At 41.4% G+C, this 21,436-nt stretch overlaps 1 protein-coding gene across 5 annotated transcripts in view; it reads left to right on the forward strand.

The window, feature by feature from the left end:
* Window positions 1–21,436, forward strand: part of LOC121278672 (NEDD4-like E3 ubiquitin-protein ligase WWP1) — a 197,276-nt gene that overhangs the window by 61,151 nt on the left and 114,689 nt on the right. For 4 of the 5 annotated variants that reach the window (XM_041188990.1, XM_041188992.1, XM_041188991.1 and 1 more), the window contains exons 1-2: window positions 14,309–14,380; window positions 17,785–17,863. In XM_041188990.1, coding sequence (XP_041044924.1) covers window positions 14,324–14,380; window positions 17,785–17,863 — 136 coding nt within the window. In that variant the 5' untranslated portion in view covers window positions 14,309–14,323. Of the gene's footprint in view, window positions 1–14,308; window positions 14,381–17,784; window positions 17,864–21,436 lie in introns of those variants that run through there. The other variant, XM_041188993.1, reaches the window with a different exon arrangement.

Here is a 21,436-nt window from a genome sequence, read left to right on the forward strand (position 1 = left end):
CTTTCTATTGAAAGAAAGATGAGGTTTACATGAAGGATCTTGGCCCTGAAATGTTAACTCTGTTTCTCTCCACAGATGCTGCCTGACCTGCTGAGTATTTTCAGTGCTTTCTTCTTATAGGTTTTTTAAAGTTTTCAGGCATGGTGAAGGGGCATTGAATGCACAAACATTGCTTTGCAGGCACTGCATGTCAAATCTGCCAAGTGCTGGAACTAAAAGAGGTTCCACTCCCTTAACTTGCAGCTGATGTGTGACCATCTGTGCATAATGCAGGTCAATGCCTGACATCCTGGCAGCAGTTTTGGTGACTTCATTCTGTGGCATTGTGTAGTGCCAGCTATATTGCAGCCACGGAAAATCAAAGGGTGGCTATTGGGTGAAAAAGGGCTCTCTACTGACGACATGGCTCATGAACCCAGATCCCAACCCATGAACACATGCAGCAGGCATATAATGAGAGTCATGATTCCACAAAAATGTGATAGAGCAGATCTGTAGCAAGCGAATAGTAGCAAGAAACGAATCAATTGTCTGGACCTGCTCAGAAGGAGCTGAACAATAGCTGAGCTGATTTCGAAGCTTGTGGTGGTATGCTGCGTACTGAAAAACCTTGACACCATGGGGGGAAAAGGCACCTTGTGCCATCTTTCAGCCGAGGACCAGAAACACAGGGAGAAGTAGGATGTGGAAGAAATGGAGGTGGCAGAGGAAGGGAGGAAGCAACCTAGAAAGCCTCTTTCTGCCTATGCTGTATGTTAAGAACTAATTCACGTGCGGTACTAGTACCCTCAACCCCCATTTTCCATTCACCAACAGTCCCACACTGCTTATCTTCCCTCTGCTGGCAGTAGAAGTCTGGCTGATGGTTACCAGAAAGGTTATGGGCAGCGTGGTAAAGCTGGGAGCTGTCAGCCTGAGAGGGAGCAGTAGTTCATGCTTCTTAATTGAGCCATGTTCATTCTTCTTAACTGAGCCATGTTCATTCTTCCAGGGTGGTGCCTCAGAAATCTTAGTAACCTGTTGGAGGGAGAGATTGCTGGACTGCTGTGAGCCTCATTGAACACTGGTATCCACAGCCATGGTAACAGCAGTCTGACCTTGCATGGCTGCAAGCTGACCTGGCATGACTTCAGTCTGAGCTTCCAGTGCAACATCCAGAATTTTGGTGGAAGTTTCTTGCACTGCAGGGTAAACTGAAACATCAGCCATCAGAAGCTATATCCATTGTGTTTGGAAGGACCAGGCAATAAATACTGTGGTTACAAAAGCAGGTCAGAGGCTGGGAATTCTGCAGACCGTAACTCACCTGACTCCCCAAGGCCCATCCACCATCTGCAAGACACAAGTCAGGTCTTTAATGGTATACTCTCCATTTGCCTGAATGAGTACAGCTCCAACAAACTCAAGAAGCTTGACGTTATCCAGGACAAAGCAGCCTGCTTGATACCCCATCCACTACCTTAAACATTGACTCCCTCCACCACTTTCGCACAGTGGCAATAGTGTGTACATTCTACAAGATGCACTGCAGCAACTTGCCAAGACTCTTTCGATAACACATTCCAAACCTGTGACCTGAGGCGCCCAGAAGAAGAAGAAACGCATGGGGAACCCCTCCTGCAAATTCCTCTCCAAGCCACACACCTTCTGAATGTTCCTTCACTGCCATTGGGCCAAAATCCTGGAACCCCCTCCCTAACAACACTGTGGGTGTACCCACAACACATGGACTGCAGCGATTCAAGAAGGTAGCTCACCACCACCTTCTCAAGGACAATAAATGCTGGCCTAGCCAGCAACTCCCACACCCCATGAACGAATAATGAAAAGAAAATTAGAACTACCCAACTTGTTTTCCATTTCCATTTTCCTATCCTTTCTAAAAGGCAAGTACCCTGGTTTTGTTCCCATTCTTGGTCACCTTACAACTTTCTCTCAGTACTGGTCAAATCCATTTATCTTTATTTATGTCATTAATTCGTTTATCTTATTGTAAATACTTCATGCATTCAGATATTGCATCTTTAATTTTAACTTTTTAACTAGACTGGTATCTGTGATGCTAGAGGCCTCAGGAGGCAGCCTAGGTGGATCATGCATTTGGCACCCAGCCTGAAGATGGTGGCAAATGCTTCAACCTTGTCATTGAGGATGGGGCTATTGTGGAGCCTCCACCTCCAGTGAGTTGTTTAATTGTCCATCTCCATTCACAACTGGATGTAGCGGGACTGCAGAGTTTAGATCTGATCCGTTGGCTGTGGAATTGCTTAGCTCTGACTATCGCTTGCTGCTTGCGTTATTTGGCATGCAAGTAGTCCTGTGCTGTAGCTTCACCAGTTTGACGCCTCATTTTTAGGTTTGCCTGGCACTGCTCCTGACTTGCCCTCCTGCAGTCTTCATTGAACCAGGGTCGGTCCCCCAACTTGTTGGTAATGGTAGAGTGGGAGATATGCCAGGCAACGAGGTTACATGCTGTGTTTATACACACCGGTACTGCAGCTTATGGCCCACAGCGCCTCATAGATGCCTAGTCTTGAGTTGCTAGATCTGTTTGAAATCTATCCCTTTTAGCACGGTGATAGTGTCACACAGCACAATGAAGGCTATCCAGAATGTGAAGACGGGTCTTCGGCTCCACAGGGAGTGTGCAGTGGTCACTCCTATACTGTCGTGGACAAATGCATCTGTGACAGGTAGATTGGTGAGGACAAGGTCAAATAGGTTTTTTCCTCTTGTTGGCCCCCTCACCTGCCGAAGACCCAGTTTATCAGCTATATCCTTTAGGATTCAGCTAGCTTGGTCAGTAGTGCTAATACCGAGCTAGTCTTGGTGATGGACATTGAACTCCTCCACCAAGAGTATATTCTGTGCGTTAGCCACCCTCGGTGCTTCTCCCAAGTGGTGTTCAACATGGAGGAGTAATGATTCATCTACTGAGGAGGGGATGGTAGGTGGGAAACTGCAAGAGGTTTCCTTGCCCATGTTTGATCTGATGTCATGAGACTTCAGACTCAATGGTGAGGACTCCCAGAGCTACTCCCTCTCGACTGTATATCACTATATTGCCATCTCTGCGGGTCTGTCTTGTCGGGATAGGACATACCCAAGGATGGTGGCGATGATGCCTGGGACATAGTCGTACCTTATAGGCAATGTCAGGCTGTTGCTTGATTAGTCTGTGGGGACAGCTCTCTCAATTTTGACATGAACCTCCAGCTGTTAGTGAGAAGGACTTTGCAAGGCTGACAGGGCTGGCTGTGCTGTTGTCATTTCCTGTTTTAGGTCAATGCTGGGAGGTCCGTCTGGTTTCCTTCCTATGCCTTACACTTTGTAGCAGTTTGACACAACTGAGTGACTTGCTAGGTCATTTCAGGGGACATTTAAGAATCAACCACATTGCTGTGGGTCGGGAGTCACGTGTAGGCCAGACCAGGTATAGATGGCAGATTTCTTTCCTTAAAGCACATTAGTGAATCAATTGGTTTTTTATGACAATCAACAATGGTTTCATAGTCACTATAACTATGGTCATGGGAGACAAACAATAGTAAATATTTGCACATAGTTCATAATTCTCAACAAATTACATTCCCTTGAGGAATAAAACCTCCACTGCAAAAGTGGTACAACTATGGTTCACTAGAGAAGTTAAGGTTAATACTGCATTAAAAGAGGAGGGTTACAATGCCTCCAAAAAGAGTTGTCAGACTAAGAGTTTAGAAGTGTTTTCAAAATCAGCAAAGGATGACCAAGAAATTGATAAATAGGGAGAAAATGGAATTTGAGAGTAAATTAGCAAGAAATATTAAAAAAAAACAGATTATAAAAGCTTTTATAAGCATGCAGCTAGGAAAAGATTAATGGAAGTAAATGTGGATTCCTTGAAGGCAGTAATTGAAGAAATTATAATGGGGAATAAGGAAATAGCAAGTTTAAGTATTTTATATCTTTACAGTAGAACAAACAAGGGACGTACTGGAAATTTTGGGCAACCAAAGATCTGATGAGAGTGAGGACCTTAAATTAATTTTTACCTTGGTAATTTAATACTAATTTAGTAACTTTATTAATTTTAATAACAAAAATGCACTGGAGAAATCCTAGTGTTTTAACAGAGCCTAATCCTAGTAAAACATCCTGGTGTTTTAACAGAGCTGGCTGCAAAGGTAGAGGATGCATTGTTTTTGATCTTCCAGAATTCTAGATCTTAGAGCGGTTCCAGTGGATTGGAAGATAGAAATGTAATTCTGCTTGAGGAACAGCATCTCATCTTCTGATTAAGCACTTTACAGCCTTCTGGACTTAACATTGAGCTCAACAACTTTAGACTTATCCTCCGTTTTGATTTTTTTCCTTCCTCCTCCACCCCCTAGCCCCCCACCACCCCCTCCCAGCAAGTGCCAGTCTGTATGTTGCTCTTATGTTTTTGCTTTCAGACAGTGCTGGCCTCTTTCTGCTATTAATACCTACTCAGTAAAAGTTTTGGTCCAATCGTTACCACTCCCCTTGTCTTGTGCTCCATGACATCATTGTCATTTAAGAGCTCCTGCCCTCCAACCTATCCCTGACCTTAACTTTGCTTCACCTGTCCCTCCCTTTTTTGACATAAAACCTACCACATTTTGACCTCTCTCCAGTTCCAAAGAAGAGTCATGTTGGACTCGGAATTTTAACTCTTTTTCTCTCTCCATAGATGCTGCCAGACCTGCTGGGTTTTTCCAGCATTTTCTGTATCTATTTCAGATTTTCCAGCATCTGCAGTGTTTTGCTTATATAAAGGGTGAAGACTTCTGCATTTGAAGTTTTCTTGAGACAGGTACACAATGCACCCAATTAGTTTCAAAGTCATCATTTTTTTCTCATGTTTCTTATGTCTTGTAAATGTATCAATAACTGAACAAACATCTCAAAAGGTATCAAAGAATTGAAGAATAATATCTGAGGACCCACTTGTTTTCTTACAAAATGCTTTCTCTACATTCAGATATCTCAGTTTCTGATGTGTAGTGGCATCCCAGCCATGCTTGATAATTGTCCACACATTATATACCAACAACAAGATTCCACATAACTAACAGTAAAATTTCAGTTGTGTTGTTTAATATCCTTGCTCACCTGGAGGAACTGAAGTCAAATCTATTTGTATTAATGATCAGCGTGCGATGAATTAACTGCATGACAACAGCAACAACAACTCGTATCTATATAAAGACTAATATAGAAAAATATCCCAAGGCACTTCAGAGTTGTAAGTAAACAAAATCAAACATGGCCTGTGACTCAGTGCCACAACCCAGTGGATTTAAAATTTATGGGAGAGCTCTGTGACGATTGATTTCCATGATGTAATTTGAAATGATTGATCCTCATGGTATCTCTTCTAACTTTGAATTCATTGGAATAGAACAGTATCCTAATTCCCCTGTTTATTTATTTGAGAGCCTTGTAGATATCTTGAAATATGCCTCAGAGGTGTTGCATCTATAAGGACAAATGTGAAGACTTGCTTGACTTGGTCACTTTCTAAAGTTAATTGCATTTTCTCCCAAACTCTGTCAGTTCTAAATGGGCCAGGAGCACAAAATAATTGATCAAACTCTTCAGATAAATATATACACTTTGTTAAAGCAGTCATCTTGATTTTTCAGCTGTCAAATGTAAGTAACTTTTATAACACAAGAATCTTAAAAGATGCATTCATAATGAAATGGACATTCTTACTCTGAGTTGGCTGGATATTCTCTTGCTGAGGTCTACTCCTGAGCCAGAGCTGTTGGCTGGATCTTCAATTATTTTGTTGAATTTAGTTACTTTTTTTTCTGTTGATAATCTAATTCCCCTGATTAACTACAGTCCATGCAGACCATGACAAAACCCCTTTCATGTTGATTTGACAATTTTTGCTTATGTCGCAGTGGCCTATTCACTGTTATCACAGACGGTTTTATGGTGTTACTTTTTATTACCTGTGATCGTTTATATGTGTATATGAGGTGCACATATTTCTTACCCTTGGAGTAAATGAGTCAATTTTAAGTAGTCTAACAGTAAGCTTAAGATAAAAGCAAAATACTGCGGATGTTGGAAATCTGAAACAAAAACAAAAATTGCTGGAAAAATTCAGCAGGTCTAACAGCATCTGTGGAGAGCAAGAGTTAACGTTTTGAGCCCAGGTGACTCTTCTTCAGAACTAATGAGAAGTAGAAATGTGGTGAAATATAAACTTTATAAGGGGGGGTGGGACAGATGAAGCTGGATAGAAGGCCAGTGATAGGTGGACGCAAAGGAGAGATTGCAGAAGATGTCATAAACAGAAGGTCAAAGGGTGTTGATGGTGGTGATACTGGCTAAAGGAGGTGCTAATGGTGACATTAAGAGTAGAAAGCAAGACGAGCCAGTGACAGATGGCCTTAGTGGGGGTGTGGTTTTGGGGAGGGGACGGTGTGAAAGCAAGGATCAAAATAGGCTAAAAGGTGGGGATAAAACAATGAATGGAAATACATTTTAAAAATAACGATAGAAATAGGTGGGGAAAAATGTATATATAAAAATTAAAAAATAAATATTGGAAAAAGGGGATCAGAAAGGGGTGAGGATGGAGGAGAGAGTTCATGATCTGAAGTTGTTGAACTCAATGTTAAGTCCGGAAGGCTGTAAAATGCCTAATCGAAAGATGAGGTGCTGCTCCTCCAGTTTGTGATGAGCTTCACTGGAACATTGCAGCAAGCCAAGGACAGACATGTGGGTATGAGAGCAGGATGGTGTGTTGAAATGGCAAGCCACAAAAAGGTCTGGGTCATGCTTCGGACAGACCAAAGGTATTCTGCAAAGCAGTCACCCAGCCTGCGTTTAGTCTCTCCAGTGTAGAGGAGGCTGCATTGGGAGCAGCAAATGCAGTAGACCAAATATAGGGAAGTGCAAGTGAAGCGCTGCTTCACTTGAAAGGAGGGTTTGGTTCCTTGGATGGTGAAGAGGGGGGAAGTAAACAGGCAGGTGTGCACCTTCTGCAATTGCATGGGAAGGTGCCGTGAGAGGGGGTTGAGGTGTTGGAGATGATGGAGGAGTAGACCAGGATGCCCCGGAGGGAACGGTCCCTACGGAATGCCGATGGGGGGTGAAGGGAAGATGTGTTTGGTGGTGGCATCACGCTGGAGTTGGCAGAAATGGCAGAGGATGACCCTTTGAATACGGAAGCTGGTGGGGTGAAAAGTGAGGACAAGGGGAGCCCTATCATGGTTCTGGGAGGGAGAGGAAGGCACCTCTGCACTGGTCCTCACTTTTCACCCCACTAGCCTTCCTATTCAAAGGAATTATTTCTGCCAACTCCAGCATGACGCCACCACCAAACACATCTTCCCTTCACCCCCCCCGTCGGCATTCCGTAGGGACTGTTCCCTCTGGGACACTCTGGTCCACTCCTCCATCACCCCAACACCTCAATCCCCTCCCACGGCACCTTCCCATGCAACTGCAGAAGGTGCATCACCTCCCCATTCACTTCCCTGCTCCTCACCGGCCAAAGGACCAAACACTCCTTTCAAGTGAAGCAGCGCTTCACTTGCACTTCCCTCAATTTAGTCTACGACATTCTTTGCTCCCAATGTGGCCTCCTCTACATTGGAGAGACCAAACGCAGACTGGGTGACTGCTTTGCGGAACACCTTCGGTCTGTCCGCAAGCATGACCCAGACCTTCCTGTAGCTTGCCATTTCAACACACCATCCTGCTCTCATACCCACATGTCTGTCCTTGGCTTGCTGCAATGTTCCAGTGAAGCTCAACACAAACTGGAGGAGCAGCACCTCATCTTTCAATTAGGCATTTTACAGCCTTCCGGACTTAACGTTGAGTTCAACAACTTCAGATCATGAACTCTCTCCTCCATCCTCACCCCTTTCTGATCCCCTTCTTCCAATATTTTTAAATTTTTATCTTTACATTTTTTCCACCTATTTCTATTATTATTTTTAAAATTTATTTCCATTCATTGTTTTATCCCTACCTTTTAGCCTATTTTGATCCTTGCTCCCACACCGTCCCTCACTAAGGCCATCTGTCACTGGCTTATCCTGCTTTCTACTCTTAATGTCACCATTAGCACCTCCTTTAGCCAATATCACCACCATCAACACCCCTTTGATCTTCTGTTTATGACATCGTTTGCAATCTCTCCTTTGCCTCCACCTATCACTGGCCTTCTATCCAGCTTCATTTGTCCCACCCCCCCCTTATAAAGTTTATACTTCACCACACTTCTACTTCTCTTTCGTTCTGAAAAAGAGTCATCTGGGCTCGAAATGTTAGTTCTTTCTCCTCACAGATGCTTTCAGACCTCCTAAGTTTTTCCAGCAATTTTTGTTTTTGTTCCAAAAATAAGCTTTTTGCCTTTAAGAAGGAATAGGTGTTTAGTTTTCATTCCCTTGCCCTGAAGGCTAGTAAAGAAACTACATATCACACACACACACACACACACACACACACACACACACACACACACACACACACACACACACACACACACACACACACACACGAACTCCAAAACTAGGTACAGATGAAGATACAAACAATACTTAAAATGGAATGGATCTCTGTCTCTGTTTCAATGCAGGCCTGTTATTTCATCGTCATGTTGTTACATTGTGAAAGTGAAGGTCTTGAAATTGTAGAAATGTCTTAGCAGTTGCGATGGCTCCTTCTGCCAGGAAGTTAGTTTCAAAGGTAAGCTGGAAGATGGAACCAGGTAGGGGAGAGAGGAGGTTTTTTTATTTTCCTTTCAAGGAACTGCATTGTGGCCCTCCTTTATCCTGGTTGATTACAGCAGTTAGATGGCTGTGCTTAAAAGCAAAAAACTGCGGATGCTGGAAATCCAGAACAAAAACGAAAATACCTGGAAAACCTCAGCAGGTCTGGCATCTGCGGAGAGGAGCACAGTTAACGTTTCGAGTCCAAATGACCCTTCAACAGAATGGCAGTTAATTAAACACTAAGATAAAAGCAAAAAACTGCGGATGCTGGAAATCCAAAACAAAAACAAAAATACCTGGAAAAACTCAGCAGGACTGGCAGCATCTGCAGAGAGGAACACAGTTAACGTTTCGAGTCTGAATGACCCTTCAATAGAACTAAGTAAAAATAGAAGAAAGGTGAAATATAAGCTGGTTTAAGGGGGGGTGGGACAAGTAGAGCTGGATAGAGGGCCAGTGATAGGTGGAGATAACCAAAAGATGTCACAGACAAAAGGACAAAGGTGGTGATATTATCTAAGGAATGTGCTAATTAAGGGTAGAAAGCAGGACAAGCAAAGTTCAGATAGCCCTAGTGGGGTGGGGTGGGATGAATTTTATCTCTACCTTTTAGCCTTTTTCGATTCCTTCACCCCACCCCACCCCCACTAGGGCTATCTGTATCTTGCTTGTTCTGCTTTTTACCCTTAATTAGTACATTTCTTAGATAATATCACCACCTTCAACACCTCTTTGTCGTTTGGTCTATGACATCTTTTGGTTATCTCCACCTATCACTGGTCCTCTATCCAGCTCTACTTGTCCCACCACCCCTCTTAAACCAGCTTATATTTCACCTCTCTTCTATTTTTACTTAGTTCTGTTGAAGGGTCATTCGGACTCATTAACTGTGTTCCTCTCTGCAGATGCTGCCAGACCTGAGTTTTTCCAGGTAGTTTTGTTTTTGTTCTGTCTGGGAGTTCTGACTTGGTTTGTAGCAGTTTGCTATATTTTAACAAGGAGTAAAGATGGCCATTGTATCGTATGACCAAATGCCAAGTCATTGTCCAAATGAGGCATTGAGATAATTTAAATTAGCACTCTACAGTGTTTACTTACCTGTAGATTTAGCTTTTGTTCCGGCCAAGGTGAAATTTACATTCTTGCAATGAGGCGTCGAAAAGCTTTGTTATCCCCTGGGTGAGACCACAGTGAGCTATAATTAAACTAAAGATTGTCTTTGTCTTCTTGAAAGATAAATAGAGTCTGATCCACAAACCTTTTTGGTAGCTTAAAGCCATTTTGATATTGTCTTTTTAAAATCAGTTCAAAGCTTTTAAATGTAACCTTAAAATACAGTTTTAAAAAAATTGTAATCCTCATGCCTGCACAGGCATGACACTGTGCTTGCTTCAGTAGCCGAGCCCAAGACATGAGCTTATCTCTATGCTGCTTTCAGTGGCCTTCCCTGACCTATTAAGGTTTGTCTACAGCCCACACATCACATGTAAAGTTTGCAAGTGCAGTAAGGAATCTGATCACACCAGTCTCTTCCCACCTGTTTGTTCTTCTAACTGCCCAGCGTTAGTGCTTCTCCACCTACCTGCTTCCCAGTCCATCCAAAATGGCTATACTTTAATTGTATTACCTGGAAAAACTCAGCAGGTCTGGCAGCATCGGCGGAGAAGAAAAGAGTTGACGTTTCGAGTCCTCATGACCCTTCATGAGGACTCGAAACGTCAACTCTTTTCTTCTCCGCCGATGCTGCCAGACCTGCTGAGTTTTTCCAGGTAATTCTGTTTTTGTTTTGGATTTCCAGCATCCGCAGTTTTTTTGTTTTTATACTTTAATTGTGCATGCTATGACCTAGTCCGATGTTTTCACAGCCTCTTCAGCTGTGCCTTCTATACGTTATTCCTTATCTCTGCCCAACACTTCTCACCATTAACTCTGCCACATTCCAGCAATGCACCTCCTTTTTGCTCCAGATGGCCACATTTTCTAATCTGTGGTCATTCTGATCCTGTCCTTTGTGCTGGACTACTCCCAGTTCCACACACTAACGCTTGCCAGCCTTGATATCCTTCTACGTTGATCCCAGCATCGATCTATTTCTCCATTGAAACCCCCACCTCCGCATTTTTTGCTCTCTCACACCACCAACTTCGAGTTCCCTCCCAGTACTTCTTACACACTGTGTACTCATTACTCCAAGTTCACTCTGCTCCTCTACAAATTGGCTGACTGTTTTCGCCATCAATTCTAATAACAGCGTTGTATGAAATTTGGACATTTACTTTCAGAATCTCATTCACTGGTGCTACATTCAGTTCTGACACACATCCCAGCAGCTTCCAGTCTATAATCCCAGTAAAGATTCCCACTCTAATACACTGACCACCATTCCTTCAAACAATATGGCTTTGTTCAGTTGTAACCTTTCATGCTCCAAACTCAAACCTTTGTTCCTTCTGGATGCAAGGACCTCCTTGGGCTTCCGCATCTAATTTTATTCCCAAACACCTATGTTACGGCCCCTTTCCAAAAACCTTTCCCCCCCTCACTTCCAACATCGTATATGTTGCTTTCCATCTTAATGCATGCTGTACACCTTTTCAAAAGATAAGAACAGATAATCACATTAGTAAAAAATGTGGAGACATAAAAATAGAGGAGAGACTTTCAGAGTGAAGAAAAATCAAAAAAAGGGACAATTTATGGTTGGAGAGAGAAGTGGTAGAAGAGAATAAGAGCAATAGAATAAAAATAAGTGATTTAGAGACAATTACAGGAAGGGAGATAATTGATTTAGGAAGGGAGAGAATTGATTTTATTGTAGGGCAATGTGTTACAAATGTAAGATTTTGAAAGATGATTACGTTTTAAACTGTGTCTCAATTTAACGTAAGGCAGAATGCCTTGGAATGAGGGAATGTAATCATGCTGAAATCTGCCCACGGGCAGGCCCATGTGATTTGGTTGTCATGGGGATAGAAGTCTCGATTGAAACTCATAGAACTCAGGTCCCCGTTTTCACACCTTGACACAAAAAAAGAACATCTGTTTGTTTTTTAGATACAGATTCGCAGTCTCAGTCAGACAGAGACCTGGAGAGGGAGTGCAAAATAGCTCCTTTGGCAAGCAGGGGGAAAGACTGTTTTTGTGTTAACCACCAAGCAGAATGCTGGTGAGAATGAATTTCTTGTTTGAAGAGCTATAACATGTAGCGATTTAAAGACCAAGGAGTCACCAGAGGGTGTCTTGATGTTGGAGATTGCTTTGTTTATACTCGGGGTATTGAGTGAAGGGACTTTTAAAAGAGCTTTGAAAGGCTCACTCTTGTGTAGCAGGAGAAGAGAACCTGTTGTATGCCTGGGAGGAATTTTGGACATAAACTACAAGACTACATATCTGCTGAGAGTGTGCTGTAATGTATAAGCATGGCATGGGGCTTTTGTTTGTGTTAATTAATTAATGGGGGAAAATACCCTTTGCAGTCATTTACTAGTTGTTTACTATGTAATGTTTAGTTGATGTTATGATCTGGTTAGTGACCAGTAACTTTTTTTGTTTAGACAAAGTTTGAAATCCTAGTTACCCACTTAGAGAATAAAATCACAAGATTCCATGGTTTTAAACAAACAAAATAAACTTTAATACGCAAAGTCAGAAAAGTAAAACAATGTACAATCTTATTCTCTAACATTCTGAATTAACGAGGTAAATATGAATTAGCAGGCAAAATGGTTGTACACACCACACTGCACATTAAACAGCAGATGAGACCAAGACAAATACCAAGGATTTCTCAGCAACCCACCCAGACCCCAGTGACCAATGTGAGTCTCAATAACACATTAAAACTCTTGTCACCCTCGCAAGGGATTTCAACTGCTCACTTTTGAAGATCTAGCCTCTGAATTCCCCCAAAAGTTGCTCTGACTCGGACTGCCTGAGCGACTGCTCACCTTCTGATAGTTCAATCTTTTCTCCTGAGACTTTTTTTTACTGGATTCACAAAGCCTCTAATTACTGGCACAATTCCAATTTTTTTGCAGACCTCTAGTTTCACTTAAGTTGGCACTGCCCCTAGGTTTCTCTGAATTCCAGTCTCCTTGCTGCACTGAGCTAGAAATGCCTCCTAAGGGTTCTTCCGAACCATAACCGTCTCCAGCATAGAACCAGTGACCTTCCACCTCCTTCTCAGCTCTCCAAGACTTCCTGAGTCCTAACAGTAGAGAACAGCTCCCAGGGCTTAATTGTGAGCTGCAAACCACACAAAGTCCAAATTGCACTCTCAGCTACACCAAACGACTCCCAGAGCTTCTCTGAGCCCTAACTGCCTGGCGCCTGCTAACAGCAGCACCTTTTCTACATGGAGCCTTCAAACAGCAGCACCTTTTCTGTATATTCCCCGTTGCAGAAAACTCAGATAAATTGAAACCAGAGAACCTTCTTAAACTCTGCCTATCTCCATGATGACATAACCTTTCAGGGTTCAATGAATGCTTTTAAACTAATTTAGCTTCAACTCCCAAAACAAAACATCTCTCTGGACTGCACTTTGCAAGCAGTGTAGAAATCATCCCTCTTGTTTTCCAACCAAGCAAGCCCACCTGCTGTTTTTATGGCTCTATCTCTTCTATTCTGGCTCCATTCAACTCATATGGATAGCCTTCTGATCTGCCATTTTCTTTTAGGCTTTCTGGCAATCTCTAAAGCCCAGCATTTTAGTTACCTTAACCTTCACAACAGCAATCTTCCCAGAACAAAACATTACCTCTAAAATATTAGGATGAACCATGAACTAGGAATTCATCACATTGATGTTGATTTTTGTTTGTTTGTTGCAGTAAGAGTCTTAAAACGGAGAATTTTTTCAGTTGGTTGCTGGGAAATTCATATCTCTTTTAAAAAGTTATTGGTCTTGATAGGGATCATTGCAAATGTTAGAAGATATCAACTATACCATGATACGTTATATATTAGATGGCATCATTCTCCTATCGTGTCTTATGGAGTACACCTCTTGACTCAGAAAAGAAAAACTTGCATTTATACAGCACCTTTCTTAAGTCTCAAAGTATTTTACATCCAATCAAGTACTTTTGATGTGTGGTCCCTGTTGTAATATAGGAAATGTGGCAGCCCGTTTGTGCACTTCATGTTCCCACAAACAGAAATGTGGTAATAACCAGGTAATCTGTTATCATGATGTTAATTGAGGGATAAATATTGACTGGGACACTAGAGATAACACCCTGCTCATCTTAGTAATAGAGGCATAGGATCTTTTACACCTACATGGAAGGGCAGACTTGGTTCAACATCTTACTCAAAAGACACCACATCCAGCAATGCAGCATTTCCTCAGTAATGCGCTAGAGTGTCATCTGTGATTATTTTTCTGCTTAAGGCCTGGTGTGGAATTTGAACCCACAACCTTCTGACTTACAGGCGAGTTTGCTACTGACTGAGCCACAGCTGACTCTCAAAGAGGAATGCGGCCACAACAGTCAAGAGGCTCAGTGCCATCTGGGATAGAGCAATTTACTTGATCAGCACTCCTACCACAAAACTTGATATCCAGAACCCTGATGTACTGTGGCTGCAGTATGCATGATCTACAGAGTGCACTGCTGCAACTAACCAAGGTTACTTTGAAATTCTTTCCCCCTCTTGTTACCTTTGCCATTGAGGACAAGCAACCAGGTCACAAAAACACCATTGCTCGAAGATTCCCCTCCAAGTCATACATTATTTTGACTTGTACATTGTTCATGTTTCTGGATCAGTAACTTGAAATTACAAACCTAACACTGTTGGAGGAGCACCATTACCACAGGGAATCAGGTGGTTCAAGGAGGAGACCCATCACTACCTGAGGGCAATTAGGTCAGGGCAGCGACTGTGGCTTCATTGGTGTTGCTCATATTCCAAGAATAAATTTATAAAATTCTCCAATAATTTGCAATTAGTCCAGCAGGCCACTAACACCTTAAATTATGGCACTGAATGGAGAAAAATGGGTTAAATTATTCAGGCATTGCGTGGCTGGGGCCATAGCAGGAGCTCTTTTAGATGCACAGCAAGTTAATGTATTGCAGTAGCTCTTCCCTTTGTTTTCAACTTTCTTTTCGTAGCTATGTGAATTCTGCATGGACGAAGACTATCAATTTCCTCGAGTTTCCACGGAAAAGCTGTGCCCATGTTTTCTGTTGATTCTTTTATAAGTACCAAAGACTGAAACAAGCAGGTTTCTACTTAGAAAAGGTACTAACAAGAAACTTCCTTAGAATATATAAACACCTTTATGTAGTAAGTATAATGATTTGAAATATTACAGCTCACTCAGTGCATATAATGTAGACAAATGTCAGTAAATCTTTTGGGACTTGGAAGTAGATTTGGATATAAACTGGAGTGACTCGATCTTGTACCAGACACTTACTGCTCCATAGAAATGTTTGGTTGCTTGCTCCTACCAGAAATGGTGCAGTGAAAGTAAAAATATAAATGTAATTTGTCTGCATGTGTTTATGTGTCTGTTAGTCGTATCTATATGTGAAGAACTCAAAAATAACTTCTGTTTTAACCTTGGGCAAAGAAAATTCTGTTAGAACCTGCATTGTATTATAAAGTTCGCAGAGCACATATGTTACATTAACATGGTGAGTAAGTTACGACTATGCAACACATTCTACAAAGTTGTACAATATGTAGCAATAGTTTATAGTGACGAGTGAGGCTGTTGTGACAGCTGTAACAGACATTTAATCTTTCACGTATGCCATATTACACATTAGGAGGGTTTATTTCATGGATAGATACAGGGGAATTCAGTGGCTTCCATTTTTTAAAAAAGAAATGAATCCTATTTTAAATATGTAAGCAAGAGTTAGCTTTTCAGTAGGCAAATGACCTACTACTTTTTCCCTTATAAAAACCTGTTGTTAATCTCTCCAACTTTGTACTATATGGTGCAAATAAATTCTAAAGTAAATTAGCGTTAAGGGCTAAAAAATGGAGAAATGTGTATTAATTGCTTTTTTTCTGTAGCCTGAACCTCCTTGTTATTCTGTTAAGAATTATATTTGAGGAGTAGATTCCTGAATTTCCAACTATATTTGAAAAGGACAAACCGCATTCCCAGTAATCTTATGGAAACAAGCTTAATTAGTTCTCTTGGAGAAAATCATGATAAAGCAGTGAAAGAAAGAAAACTGTTTAGTTATATAGCAACCGTCTTGGCTCCAGAACGTCCCAAAGCACTTTACAGCCAATAAAGTACTTTTAAAGTGTAGTCAGTGTTATAATGTAGGAAATGCAGTTGCCAATTTGCACATAGCAATGTGATAATGACCTGATAGTCTGTTTTGATGCTGTTGATTGAGGGATAAATATTAATCAGGGCATAGCTTGTCATTGAAACACTATGATATCTTTCTGTTTAATGCAATCTCCAGTCAGTTTGTACTTGGATTATTTTCTGGTTATATGCAGCATGTTGGGTTATGGTGAACGGGTTGGAAAATGCTATTCAGACCAAGATTAGATCATCCATGATATTGAATTGCGGAGCAGGTTTGAGGAGGCTTATGGCCAACTCCTATTCCTAATTCTTCTGTTCTTATGGTGGATTTAGCAAAGATATTTGTTGTAACAAAATAACTAATATGACTTAGGAACTGGTTACAATTATTTTCACAAATAATCTTTGTGGAGTGGTGGGGGGTGGGGAGTGGTTGAGTGAGGGGCAGACAGAAGATGTTAAATAAAGCTTTATAAACATATATACAGTTTTAAATTAAAAGTTGGTTTTCTAAAACAGATTATCTGATTATTTCGTACGCTCTGCTCAATACTTATAGCTCAGTCAACATCATTTGTCAGATTATCTGGTCATTATCACATTGGTATTTTGGGAGCCTGTTCTGCACAAATTCTCCAGGAAGAGAGAATCTAAGAATCTCCTCCTGACATTCAAGAGAATGATTAATATCCTGGGGATTAGCATTGACCAGAAATGTAACTGGACCTGCCCTATGGTTGTGGCTCGTAACATTGTCGTTACAAATGCAGGTCAGAGGCTGGAAATTCAGCAGCGAATAACTCATCTCCTGGCTCCCCAAAGCCTGTCTACTATCCACAAGACACAAGTCAGGAGTGCATTGGAATACTCTCCACTTGCAAGGAGGTGTGCAGCTCCAACAACACTCAAGAAACTCAGCACTATCCAAGACAAAGCTACTTGGTTGATCGGCACCTCATCCACTACATAATCATTCACTTGCTCCACCACACCGCCTCCAAACCCATGACTTCTACCACCTAGAAAGACAAAGGCGGTGTGTAGATACACCATCACTTGCAAGTTCACCTCCAAGTCATACACTATTCTGACTTGGAATTATATTGCTGCTGCTTCACTGTCCCTGGGCCACAATGCTGGAATGCCCTCCCTGATAGCACTGTGGGTGTACCTGCATCACATGAACTGCAGTGGTTCAAGAAGGCAGTTCACCACCACCTTCTCAAGGGCAATTAGCAATGAGCAATAAATACTGGCCTTGTCAGTGATACTACCATCCCAAGAACTAGTAAAAAATTGGCTGCCATATTTCCTACATTCAAACAGTAACTATATTTCAGAAGTCAGGAGGCTTTAAAGGTGCTTTGGCGCATGTCCTTTAGGGAAGGAGACCGGCTGCCCTTACCTGGTTTGGTCTACATGCTACTCCAGACTCAGAGCAATGTGGTTAACTCTTAACTGCCCTCTGAAATTGTGTTGCGAGCCACTCAGTTCAAGGGCAATTAGGGATCGGCACATGCTGGCCTTGCCAACAACGCCCATATCCCATGAAAGAATTTTTAAAATCTGAGATCGTGAGATATGCTATATGAATGTCTTTTTTTCACTGCTTTATAGTTTATTCTAAACAGACAAGAAGGAAAAATGCTCTGAGAAAGGCAACAATTGACTCTGTAAATATGATGATTTAGATAAGCGAGTGGATATTTGACTGAACTTGTAATGTTTAATTTTCCTTCTTTGCAGGCTAACATTGCAGCCTGTGACATGGCCACAGCTTGTTCAAGTAACAATCAAAATGGAAGATCACAGTTGCATGTAACTGGTATGATTTTTTTTAATTCCACGATACTTTCCTAGAAACCACATAGTTTATTTCTTTATGAAAAGTTTCTATCTCGGATTATCTTGAATCTCGAGCACAAACGTAATCTTTAATGCCCAAGCTGACATGCTCCTTAGAAACCATTGTTCCAAGTGCTCTTTGAGAAGTGGGCTAAATGGGGTTTCTGGGAACAAGTCAGGAAAATAAACATTAATATGCAATATTTGACTTCCTTTTTAAAAAGAAAATACTATGCATCTGTCATGAGGAGTGACTTATGTATATTGGCAGGGGGATGGGAACCAGGATGTAACAGAGGGAAAACAAGGTGCAAAATAATTGGGAGAGACAGGTAATATGGTTAAGAAATATTAAGTTATTAGATGGGATCAGAGTAAGATGGAATGCAGTAAGTTCTTAATTACATTTACAGTGCATGTATGGAACACACAGGCTGTGGTAAATAAGTTTGGTGAGCTGTAAGCACAGGTGGCTAAATGGGAATATTATGTCATGCAATAATGGACACATGCGTCAAAAAATGGAAAGACTAGGTGGATACAAGGTCTACTGGAAAGACGGAGAAGTTAAAAAAACAGTTAATTAATTAGGGAGAATATCACAATGCTAGTGAGAGTGGATGCCCTCAAATGGTCAAGGACAGAATCTGTTTGGTTAAGGTTAAGAAACTATCGAGGTACCAGTACAGTTATGGGTGCATTCTATCGGCCACCAACTAGTAGAGACAAATTTGCAAGGAAGTTACGGAGAGATACAAAAAAGAGCTTCTGATTTTAAAGTGTAGATGACTGTGGAGATGTAATATCCTCTCCCAAAATGCTTAATGTTACCCCTGCTTGCTATCTTGGAGTTAATTTGCAATGACTTATTTCCTCCCTCTAAATTATGAAGAAAAATTATGATAAATATTGCCCATCTCTTAAAAAAACTATAGAGTAGTTATAATGGGAGACTCAAATTATCCTAATATTGTCTGAGATAGTAATGGTGTAAAAGGTAGAGAGGGGAATGATTTCTGAATTGTTCAGCAAAATTTTCTAGATCGGTATGCTCCTGCCCAAAGAGCAAGGAGACATTGCTTTATCTGGTTCAGGAGAATGAGGTGGGGTCAAGTGGATCAATTGTCAGTAGGGAAACATTTAGGGAACAGTGTTCATAGCATCATAAGATTTAGGTTAGCTATGGAAAAGGAAAAGAGGCAATCCAGACTAAAAGTAATTGGGAGAGGGCCAATATCAGTAGGGTGAGAACAGATCTGGCACAGGTAAATTGGAATTGAAGGTTGGTAGGCAAAATTGTAATGGAACGGGGGATGCCAAAAGGAGGAGGTGGTTTGGAGTACAGTGAGAAACAATCCCACAAGGAGGAATGGTAGGAAAAATGAAGCCAGCATTCCCTGGATGATGAAAGAGATAGATATTAAGAGGAAACAGAAAAAGGATAGGTATGATAGATGTCAGGTTGTTAATACAAGTGAGAAAGAGGCCGAAAATAGAAAGTTCAGAGGGGAAATGACAAAAGAAATGAGAAGCAAAGAGTGAGTATGAAAATAGACTGGCAGCCAACATAAAAGTGAATCCAGAAGTCTTCTATAGGTGTATATATAGCAAAAAGGTGTTAAAAGGAGCAGTGGGGCTGATTAGGGACCAAAAAGAGGATTTATGCATGGGCATAGCTGAGGCACTAAGTGAGTACTTTGCATCTGCCTTTATCAAGGAAGATGGTGCAGCAAAAGCTGTGGTGAAAGAGAAGGTAGTTGAAACACTGGATAGGCTAAAAATTTATAAAGAAGAGCATTGGAAAAGCTGGCTGTACTTAAAGTTGGTAAGTCACTAGGAACTGATCAGATGCATCCAAGGATACTGAGGGAAGTAAGGGTGGAAATTGCGGAGGCACTGGCTATATTTTCCAACCCTTCTCAGGTTATGGGATGATACCATAGGACTGGAGAATTGCAAATGTTTACACTCTTGTTCAAAAAAGTCTGCAAAGATAAGCCCAGCAACTGCTAGCCAGTTAGTTCAAATCGGTGGTAGGAAAACCTTTAGAAACAATAACAAGGGACAAAATTGGATTAATTGAGGAAAGCCAGCAAGTATTTGTTAAAGTCAAATCGTGCTTAACTAAATTTGAGTATTTTGATGCAGTAACGGAGAGGGTTGATGAGGGCACGTTGGTTGATGTGGCATTAATGGAATTCCAAAAGGCATCTGATAAATTGCTAGCAAAGTTAAAACCCATGGAATAAAAGGGACAGTGGCAGAATAGATACAAACATTGTGGAACCACACTATATAACCTCCTCCAGTTCAAAATTAACGTTCACAACCATTCCTTGTTCCTGTCAGAATGAACTTTGTATCTATTCTGCCACTGTCCCTTTTGGTCAGAACAAAAAGAAGAGGTAAAATAAAGGATGAGATTCTCAAGTGGGTGCAGGAGCAGAGGGGACCTGGGGATATATGTGCACAAATTGTTAAAGGTGGCATGGCAGCTTGAGAAAGTGGTTAATAAGGCATCCAGGATCCTTGGCTTTATAAATAGAGGCATGGAGTTCAAAACCAAGGAAATTATGGTTAGTCTTTATGAAACACTGGGTATAGTGTCCAATTCAAGGCACCACACTTCTGGAAGGATGTGAAGGAATCAGAGAGGGTATAGAAAAGATGAATAGTTCCAGGGATGAGAAACTTCAGTGATGTGGATGGATTGGAGAAGCTGAGGCCATTCTCCATGGAGAAGAGAAGGTTGAGAGAACATCTGGTGGAGGTGTTCAAAGTCAAGAAGTGTCTGGACCTGGTGGATCAGAAAAACTGTTCCCATTTCCAAATGGGTTGAGCACCAATAATCAATGATTTATTGTGATTGACAAAAGAACCAGAGGTGACACGAGGAAAAGATTTTTATGCAATGAGGAGTTGGGGTCTGGAATGCACTGCCTATATGGTGGAGGCAGAACTATTTCCTGGTTTTTATATGGGAATTAGATATTTCCCTGAAGGGAGAACATTTTTCAAGGCCATGGGGCAAACACATGAGAGTGAGACTAGCTGAGTTGTTATTTCAGAGAGCCAACATAGGCACAATGGACAGAACTGCCTCCTTCAGTGCTATAACCATTTAAAAAAAAAAAGAAAGGCCTTTTCAAATAATCTAATAGATCCCCTATAACAACACTTATGGTTAGCTTGGAACCAGTTTTGCAGTTTTTGACATTTTTCTATAGTCCCACAACAGAGTTCCTATATCAATCAGAATGTCTGCACACAGCTGGGTCTCTTTGGTTCTTACTACCTGGTTATCATGTGCCATGGGTTGCCCTGGCATGCTGTTGATATTGTAGATCCACGGCAATAGCCTGAAAAGCTGGCCAATGATGAATCATTCACCCATACGCTTAATTTATCAGCAAGCCCAAGTGAAATTTTAATTTCCAATCTCAAGCTCTACCTGGAAGAGCACGACTATTTGAGAAAAACTTTGTATTATTTTTTTAAAAAAGGCTTGCAATAATATAGCGCTTTTGACGACCACGGAATGACTCAATGCGCT

This window comes from Carcharodon carcharias, chromosome 6 (assembly GCF_017639515.1).
Source record: "Carcharodon carcharias isolate sCarCar2 chromosome 6, sCarCar2.pri, whole genome shotgun sequence".
NCBI classification, from domain to species: Eukaryota; Metazoa; Chordata; class Chondrichthyes; order Lamniformes; family Lamnidae; genus Carcharodon; species Carcharodon carcharias.